General features: G+C 43.9%; 1 protein-coding gene across 1 annotated transcript; it reads left to right on the forward strand.

Annotated features, from left to right (window-relative positions):
* Positions 1–3,741: 3,741 nt before the first annotated feature.
* Positions 3,742–6,426, forward strand: LOC125018600 (protein phosphatase 1 regulatory subunit 3C-B-like). Its single transcript, XM_047602621.1, has 2 exons — positions 3,742–3,941; positions 4,271–6,426. Exons 1-2 carry the CDS (start codon positions 3,928–3,930, stop codon positions 5,298–5,300), a joined length of 1,044 nt encoding a protein of 347 aa, XP_047458577.1. The 5' UTR covers positions 3,742–3,927; the 3' UTR covers positions 5,301–6,426.
* The last annotated feature ends 3,918 nt before the right edge of the window (positions 6,427–10,344 follow it).

Raw genomic sequence — 10,344 nt, forward strand, 5'->3', positions numbered from 1 at the left:
CGTACCTAATAAAGTGGCAAGTGAGTGTATCTGTGATGATGTTTGTCTGATGTCACATTGTGTAGTGTTGAGAGGGATTCGGATTGAAGTGAAGTTATCAATCAGTCAATAAAAACTCATTATTTCATTATTTCAAGGATTTGAAATAAAGGTTCTGCTAAATTTACAAACTGTTACTAAGAGCAACATCTTAATTGCTCATATCTTGAATTTTTATATGCACATGAATACACAATTGAATTTGCCTTTTATGCTCTGCAGAATCTAAAAATAGCATCACATGAAAACTGTTTTACAGCCATTGACTATATAAATAAATATTCAAATGGGTGTAATAATGAAAGAAAAATGTGAGATTTCTGGTTTCCCACATGACGTGTATTATGACTCCATTTCTGTCGATCATCATCATAAAGCCCGCCCCAAATGTTGTCAGAGGCCTGGCACATCTTCACCAGAGCACATTCTGTTCCCAACCCAGCGGGAACTTTATGCCACCAATAGTATGCAGACAGGGAAGTTGGTCTAGTTTCCAGGCTAACTGAGGACTACAAATCCCAAAGTGCCCCTGTGGTGGATTCACTCTGATTAACTCCAAAGGTTCCTGGAGAAAGGAATTAATTCTCACGAGTTTATAATCAACAGTTCATGCAAATATAAAACAGTAAAAGTAACGGCTAGCCTTTCAAATTAGTGGTTTATAAAAGTGACCTTTCATGCATCTTCTCGTGCACTTCGCTCTCAGGGAACTTGTCTGTTGAATGTTCCCAAAGTTAGAAAATAGACAGCAGGTGAGTGAGCTTCTTCTTTCCATGCACCACTGTTATGGAGCAGTCTTTCTCAAGACATGAGGCAAGGATGTTCTGTAGACATACTCAAAGCAAAGTTAAAGACCTTCTTGTTTACAGCATCTTATGAGATTAAACGTGTTTTTTAAAATGTTTCTACCTGTTTTATTTCTGTGTCTTTATTGTTTTTAGTCTGTGTTTTATGTCTGATTATCTGTTTTAACTGCCCGTACAGCACATGGATTGAATGTTCTTTGTAAATATAATTCTTCTTCTTCTTATTATTATTATTATTATTATTTTCTTTCTTTGCTTCTTCTGTTTAAGAGATGCAGTGTGTCCAGCACGTTCTGTCAGAACATTGTGAGAGAGAAAGAGATTAAATGCGAAGCTCTTTGTCCTCTCGCCTGTGATGCCACTGAGGTTTATGTTTACCTGCCTTTTTGCCCAGAACATGCAACAAGTCAAACTCTGTTCAGAAAAATATGGGAGCATGGGAGGTGGACAGATAAGTACACGATGTTACCTCAGTCTATGGGAAATCATTTTCTGACAATTCATAGACTGTACACTCACAGACAATCAACTTATTAAATGATTTTACTGTAGTTACAGATGAATGTGTGCATGAATAAATTTGCACTGACCCAGCTGAGGGGATGCACCCTCATTTATTTCAATTTTTTTTTAAGTGTTTTATATTTATATATTTTTTCATTCTTCTTCGTCATGTTTAAGTTCTCCTGTGCTGCACATATGTCAGAATTGACCGTAACGTTGTCTTTGACTTTGAAGTGAACACATACTTTGTATTGTGGATTCCTAATTGCTTGTTGGTTTTAGATAACTCTCGTTTGGGAAATGTCTTGAGCAACAACACATTGTGTCCATGCAAACACACCCTCTCCCCCCCCTCCCTCCTTTCATAAGTTATTGGATTTAACTGTCTGTTTCATCACATGTGTCCAGCTTGTGCAGCTGCATGCCCGGTATAATATCAGTTTGTTGAACCTTTGCTGGTGATCACATGAACGCTGCATGATCATCCGAGCTCAGCCAAGGTCGACAGATAATTGTGGAAATTCCACCTTGAGCTGATATTCCAGCCAAGTGACATTTAACAGGTTTGTGGCAGAAACTGCTCTTTTATATGAACTAGAGATTTTCATAATGGGACTAGTTTTCTCTTGGACGTCTAGTAATAATCTCAGAGGTCGCCTCAGAGCTTAACCCCACATAAATTGGCCATGTCTGGAATTTATAAAGTAGAAATTACATCTCAAATTATCGACTTTATTTCTCTAACACAGAGGTCCTGAGATAAAACTAATCCAGTGCGAATCAGCGCCTCTAGTCTCCTCAGAATCATGAAGGATGTTTAATAAATCAGAGTCTGGACAGATGTTAGGGAGCAAATCAGAGACGTCTCATTTAGACCAGGGATGAAATCATTAGATCCAGCATTAATGTGCTCATCTGGAAAGGTGGAGCTGGTTCAAATACTGACAGTTCACTTCTTCCTCGGGATAAATAGATGTTTGTTTATATTCACGTACGGATGAAACTCAGACGTAGTGAGTAATATCTGAATCACATGACGTCCCAGGTGAATCTAATCCCGCTTTTACGACGCTCCTGAGTTTTACTCTGATGCTGCTATATAAAGATCTACTTTCTGATGCAATCCGGAGGCCATGTTGCTATCGATCCTCGTAGCCCTGAGGCAGTCAGACGAGGCCGTGGTAAATAGAGTCTGTCGCTTTCATGCCTTTACGACCATGTGAAAATGGCGTGCCTGCAGGGTTCTCGAGTCCGAAGTCTCCCTGCAGAGGATTCAGACGTACACAGAGGCAGGGAGGCCGGGTGGGATACCCTGCAGCTGTACTCTGACCCGGACGTCTCAGGAGCTCAGAAAGCAGCGTCTCACTCACTGGGTTTGATCTGTAGCTGTTAGAGGGTGAACAGACAGGGGAGCGAGGTGTGAGGAGCTGCACCACCTGTTGGCTTTGTCCTAGGGTTAGAGTTAAGGTTACCTGAGCACAACAGAGTCAGGGTCTCAGCTCAGACTTTGTTTTCCTCTAACTTTGGTTTGGACAGCGTGACCCCCGGGGGCCACCAGCAGGGTTTTCCCCTCCCAGTATCATTAACACATTAAACTTAAATAAGAGGTCGTCATTCAAGTGTTCGACAGCTTCACAGAAAACATTTTAAAGATAAAAAATAGAATAGGATAATATTAACTTAACATGCACATGGCTTCAATCAAACCCGATCGGCCCGGAGGATAATTTTTAACCCAGAGCTGGAAATCAATGAAACAAACAAAGACTTTAAAATAGCATCTCTGTCAACATGGGGGGAAAAAAGAAAACAGCAACAAGTGTCAACCTTTACTTTTTTAAAATTTAACTGGAAACTCAACCAAAAAAACTTCCACAAGCTCTGAACTAAACATAGAAACATCTCTTAATGTTTCTAGTATAATATTAACAGACTTTATTAATCTTATGTTGATCACATAAGCTTTTAAATCAAGACTTTTTTTTCATGCTTTTAAGTTTGAGTTCAGCTATTTAAAAACTGTCATTAAGTTATGTGACTTTAAACTTTTAAATGAATATTTTTGTATTCTTTGTAGTGTATTCTAATATTCCACGAGCAAATAAAAAGAGGAATGACTCCAGTCACTCGTCCATGTAGTTGCTGGTGTTGATGCGGGTCCTGTCCACCAGCAGGGGGCGATCACGGGTCTTTTTTAATATCAGCTGAGCCAACAGGCGGAGGCATCCCAGCATGAAGCCCATGCGGCGAACACGCCCCTGTCAGCTGGCCTGCAGCCATGCCATCTGGAAGCTGATTGGCCGACGGGGTGCTCCACTAACGTCCCATTGGCTGCTCGACGGACCACATGACAGAATATGCAAATTGTCTCTATGTGGCAGTTGAAATCCCTGAGAGCTGAGCAGCGACGGCACTGAGGCAGGAAGACGGCGAGAGAGGTGGAAGAAGAGAAGTAAAAAGATCCGGGGGGAGTGACAGCAGCATGAGCTTTTAGAGAAAAAAAACTGCTCCACACACTTCAGCAACTTTGAAGAAAAAAGAGCCCTTTTCTCCTTGGACCTGTTCATTTCTTTATTCCATGAGTGCAGCAAGGTAAGCAGGCTGAGGGTTTGCAAAAAGTTTGGAAAAGTAGAAAAGACTGAATATTTGCATTGTATTTATTTTCATGTGCATGTGTTTGAGTTAGATGTCTTTTTTTTTGTCAAAGCGGGTGCAGTCGGTGTTAAATTTAAAATGTTTTTAGATGGTGCAGATTAGAAAACTAGAACCAGAAAGCATGAAAACTGTGAACAATGAAGTTTCCCTTATGAAAGGCTGCACACAGCTCTAACCTCTTATCTCCCTCTCTCAAATTTTCTCCCGACTTCCTTCTGTTTCCTCTCCCTCCTCGTTGTCTCCACCTTCCCCTCACCCTCCCTCAGTGTGCTTAGGTCCTTCAGTCCATCAGCGATGCCTGGCCCAGTAATGCCGATGGATGTGGCCATGAGATTCTACATCAGCCACTCCCCACCTCCTCTCCGAGGCTTCTTGAGCTCCTACGAGGACCTGCAGAGGGCCAAGAACCGAGTGAACCAGTCCACCGGCCGCAGCCACAGCCAGCAGCTGTACAAGCCGCTGAGACCCTGCCTCAGCAACCAGCAGAAAGCCGAGGACGACGGCGGCTCCGTGGGCTGGAGCAACAAGGCCGGCAAGAAGAGGGTGGTGTTCGCCGACACCAAGGGCATGTCGCTCACGGCCATCCACGTCTTCTCCAAGTTTGACGATGAGCCATATGCGAACAAGCGGGCCAGGGGCATCGCGGAGGAGCTGCAGTTTGACATGACGGACCTGGAGGCGGCTACAATGGATCTAAAGATCAGCTGTGTGCGCAGCCTGGCGCTTGACTTTAAACAGCCCTCGGCCGACTACCTGGATTTCCGGAACCGCCTGATTCAGAACTCCGTCTGCTTGGAGAACTGCTCGCTGCAGGAGCGCACGCTCACCGGCACCATCAAGGTGAGGAACGTCGGCTTCGAGAAGTCGGTGCAGGTGCGCATCACCTTCGACTCGTGGGCCAGCTTCACCGACGTCGATTGCACCTTCATGAACAACGTGTACGGCTGCCAGGACACCGACACCTTCGCGTTCGTCCTGGAGCTGCCCGCCCAAGTCCCGCCGGGGAACCGGGTCGAGTTCTGCATCTGCTACAAGACCCCGGGCCAGACCTTCTGGGACAATAACGACGGCAAGAACTACGTCCTGAAGCACGCCGGCTGGAACGGGCCGGACCTCACCTGCACGGCGCCGCCGGCGTCGGCCGAGCAGAAGAAGTCTTCAGAGCACAAAAACGGAAGCGGCTTGAAGTTGCTGGAGCTCGAGTTTGACCAGTTCGGCAGCCCACGCATGTCCAGTGGACTCTTCCCCGGCTGGCAGAGCTGGGGTCAGATAGATAACACGGTGCCTTACTGGTGAAAGCATCAGTATATTTGCTGAACTGGCATTGGAATAAGATAACAGACACTGACAGGGCATTCGGTACAAATCCAGCCGTGGGTTCGAGCTTGACTGGCTCTCAGCCACAGACTGAACTGAACTGAACTGAAGCAAACAACCTCTGCTTCTTCTTTTTTCTTTTTTTTTTTTTTTTTTTTAGCAGAGGAAGCACAAACACAAACCAGACAGAAACCCAACTGTACAGTGCTCAACTGACCTGCTTTTCGCTGTAACGTGGTCATTCAGCCAGAGGCCGGAGGGATTAATGGTTGAAGCCTGTCATGTTTCACATAGTTCTCTTGTGTAGAAAACCCATGTGCCTTCTCTCTATGTGCCTGCCCACTAAAAATGTATGACCCACAACAAATGTAAAGCCCCGTCCGAGGGCCCGACACATTGGTTAAATATGCACTGATTGAGTTGTCCCTCTCAATGTGACGAGGTGGAAATGGAGATGGTTAAATCCTTCATATTGAAGGGAGAGTACGGGAAACGCGTGGCGAATACACGAAAAGACAGCCCTTCATTTCTGATGGAAAATGCACACTAAAACTTTTGCACCTTCACAAAAAAATACAATCTAATGTGATTCAAAAAAAAAAGGCCTTAATTTTTGAAGTGAGTCATGCTGCCCTGTCTTTCCCTCCATGTAAATCTGCACACGTTTGTCTGGTTTAAAAAGAAAAAAACAAAAAAAAAAAGTTTGAGTGATGTAATTTAAAGGTTTATTAAGGAACTGAGCTGCTATCAACAGATGTGTTGAAAGAAAGTGTCCGCATGTGATTGGTCGCCTCGAACCCAGAGGAAGTTTGGACATGTCCGTGGTTCTGGTTGTGTCAAAGGAAGCGATGGAAAAGACGAATGTTTGTGTTTGCTTGTTCTCACAAGTGCAATTGTGGACGATGAGTGTACAGTATGTGTGGCTGGAATCGAGGTTTTTCTTCTTTCTTTTTTTTATTCTTGAAACAGTTTCTTGAGTTGTCACTGCGGAGGAAGGTCTCCTCCCCAGCATTGTGTGTCTCACTTGAAGGTGTGTGTCTCTGACATGCGCCGTGTCGATTATGTATTTCCCTTTTTGAAATAAATTTATATATTTGTGCTAAAATGTTCGTGGCTCCAGACCCATTTATTATTATCTGTGGCGGCGCTAGTTCCATGATGAGCTCTGTGCAACAAGCATCAACACATGAAACACATCACAACCGACAGTCGACACAGTTCTCATTTCACTGCAGCGTTATTTCATCCACATTCAGTCCAACGAGCGGATGCATCCAAACTTTTGACTCGTAGCGTATGTGCACATGTCTCACTCGAGTCTTTCTGGTGACTCCTTTTCAAAATAACATATAAACACGAGCTGAGCCGCCCCTGACACTCAAACCCTCTGTTATTAAATTATTAATATCTCACAGCGCTCGTTAGGTCTCATTACATAAGAGCTGTTTGTAAACACACTCAGATGCATGCATACATAATGAGGCTATGGAAACCCTTCCTCCTCCTCTTTCAAAATAAAAGCAGCCTCCCTGGCCTTTATTGTGAAAATATTGACATTAAACAGCTTTAACCACAGAATGATCTGTGGACATATTTACAGTAGCAGCAGCTGCGTTAAGTATCTGTTATCCCAGCGCCTTTTAATGCACAAATACAAACACATTTATCACGGCGGCGACGTTCGGGTGGAAGCGTCACAGTGTGGCCCCTCCCCTCGGTCAACCTGTGCTGACCTACATACATGTTTGAAACCCTGACTTGTGGAACCTGGTCTTATCCATTGTGACTGTAACGCTGTTGATGTGCAGGATCCTCACGTTAATAGTTAGGTTGAGCTCCAGAGGCTGCAGATCTCCGGTTTATTGTATATTTCGATTAAATCCGAATAAAGAGCTTCAGCTGCCTGCGGGACTTTGCTTTCTTCTTCCTCATTTTGGCCGTCTATGCCGGATTCATATTCAGCGGGGAGAATGCGGACGGCTTTTCTTCATACGTGCAGGGAGGAAAGTCCTCGGGCCGGACCAGGATGACCTTATGAAGTGTGGAATTTCCTGCTTTATCTGCTTTAGTTTAAACTCTTACAGTGCGACCCGTCCTTTTGAGAGTGTTTATGATGATTATTCCAGCCAGCTGGAATATCTGTGCAGATACTGTACATCTCAAGGTATTTTGATACCATTACCAAGACTTTCAGCCTTGATTTAAGTCACGTTGCTGTTTCCTAAAGGGCACAGTGATCATGGATCAGGCTGCAGGAACTCAAATCTCCTCCAAGTCAATTCGTACAATAACAGGAGGTAAAGGAAATACACAAAGAGGGACGCTAGGAAATGTTACGTCCAGCTGCATGCAGTGGCTGAGAGTGGCCAGCACACTTCAAACTCATGAAAACACCAGCAAACAGCAGCTCAGGCTCTTATGGAGAGACACATCTGCTTGAAGTTGGCCAGGTAGTGACAGAAAATAGAGAGGAGAGGTGGAACAGGATGACCCGACTGAATCACACGTGTAGCTGCTAAGCTCCACTACATAGCTGCCATGATGAATAATATAAGAGATGAATCCAGTAGCCTTCAGGCAGGAGTAGATAACTGCAGGAGGCTGTGAAGACTGGACTGGACATACTGGTGAGACCAGGGCCAGAGACAAGAGGTATGGAGCTCTGCAGGTCGGAAACAAACTCCCCCGAGGCCAGAGACACTCACAAGAAGACGGGGGAGGTGGAGAGAGTGCTAATGCTAAACAAGAATGCATGGATATCAAAAGAGGAGAAATTAGAAGATGTGAATTTAACCATAGACCTGTAACAGCAGAACTAATTCACTTTTTCTTACTTTGCTTGTTTCCTATCTGACAAAAAAATTAAACTGCACCTGTGTGTCGAGCTCTTCCGGCCTCCATGGGTTTTATCTTTAAGGTTCATCAAGTAATTCTCTGTCTGGAGTTTAAATCCAGGGGGGTTATTTAATAATGCATGTTTAATTTAATGTGAGAGCACGTTTCATGTAAAGTGTAAAGAGTGCTGTACATGCTGCTCTCGGAGCCTTTGCAGAGATCATCCTACAGGCTGCGTGAAATGAAAAGCTGAGTCCAGTTTGATCTTCAAAGACCCCGGACCACTCCTCAAATACCACCCTCCTGCTCCTGCTCCTGCTCCACAGCGTCTCACTGTGAGGTTTACTACGTGAAATTGAAAAGGTGATGCCAGGTCGCCCTTTCATCAGCCTGACTGCAGGCTCCAGCTCCGGTCCACCTGCTGCCGGCTGATGGAACCTCATTCCTTCAGAACCTGTAATTTCCTGATGGATCTTCATTCCCTTCGCGTCTGTGTGCAGGTTCCTGCTGCAGCGTTCGCTTTCCTTCCATATATTCCATTTATTGCACGGCCTCTTCTTATTTCCTCTTCTTCATTTGCTTTTCCTGTTTACATTCCACAAAAAGGTGCGTCAGTGAAGGATGAAACTATGCGCCCCCTGCACCACTGAACATGGCGTCACATCTAGACATGCTGCTGGATATATTTAGCAAATTTGTGCAATTTCCTCGAGATCTCATCAAACATTTATTGAACATTGCCGTCTTCTTGTAAAAGAAGCTGTAGACAGTGCAACATTAGTCACATTTCAATCCAAGTGTTTTGCACAGAATTAATTAAAATTAAATTCTGAAAAAAACAAAAAAAAAAAAAAACAACCTCTTAACTCTCGTTTCCACTCCTGTGAAGCTGCACTGATACATGAAAGAGACTGGAGCACCATTTGAATGCTTCCCAACATAAAAACCATCATGGATTAGATGCAGTGGAGAAGAAGAGCACAGGAGAGCTGGTTTTCCTCTTCAATACACTTGCCAGTTCATTAGGGACACCTGTAGAAATCATTCACAACTCTTCATCAGCTGACTGTCGGGTTCTGGTTCTGCCAGTCGGGTCCTTGGTGTCAAATTTAAACATGTCTCTCCTCTGCTGCTCTCATGAACTGACACGTGTTCCTACTATTTTGTAGTCAGGGGAAGGCTGGAGGCTGCACTCCAGTTTAACTAATATCCATTCATTCACGCTACTCATTTATGCAGAAAACACCAGCAGCTGGACACAAAGTTTTTAGTTTTATTTAAACATAAACTTTTCACCTTGTTTGTTTTGTTGTGAATTCTATTGCCAGTGTAATTCCATTTATCTGTATCTATCCCCTATTCTCTGCAACCAAACATTCCAGTGAGAAATTCCATCTTGTGAAAACATGGTGCAGCCCAGACCTACAGAGCGTTTCAGTCTACAAGCTCCAGCATCAGGTGGACGATTCCTGGAGTTGATAAGGATGATTTTTTTTTCCACAGAGAGAATTGTTTGTTACCCTACAGAAATGTGGGGCTGGAGTCACGTGTGGCTCTCAGTCCTGTGCTGGTCAAACATTAACGAAGGCCGCCGCTACATCCAGACAATGAGTGGACCGCAGTGATGCAATGAGGATGCAAAGACAGGAGCCTCCCATCTGACAAAGGGCTCGAAAACAAATCCAGTTTATAGACGGAGCCAGGACAAGTCAACCATAGGTTTAAAGTCACAGATGCAGAAATAAATACATAAATAATTGTTCTGTGTATTTATTTTCAGTTATGAAATATCTTGGTTTGGTTTTATGCATGTTTGGGCACATGCATAACTGATTTCAAGGTCTCTTAGGAGGCCTAGAGGATTCAGACACCAACTAACCAACCAACCAACTTTTTAAAAGGCACGTCCTTGTTGAGGGAATGATTCATGTTCCTCCTCTGTATGTGGAATAAAAAAATTGATATTTCTGCCAAAACACACAAAAGGAATATTTTAAATTATGCAAACACTCTCTTTTTCTTGCCACTCGTGTTTATTATGATATAAATATCACCAGTCTGTATATTTAACTGTCCATCTATGGAGCTTGAACTGCAGCAGAGAGTGGATGAAGTTTAACCCTTCGTCCCATCCCCTACCTTTTCCTCCTCTTAACCTGGTCAAAACAAACTTCTTTGTACCTACTGG

This window comes from Mugil cephalus, chromosome 13, assembly GCF_022458985.1.
Source record: "Mugil cephalus isolate CIBA_MC_2020 chromosome 13, CIBA_Mcephalus_1.1, whole genome shotgun sequence".
Taxonomy (NCBI): domain Eukaryota; kingdom Metazoa; phylum Chordata; class Actinopteri; order Mugiliformes; family Mugilidae; genus Mugil; species Mugil cephalus.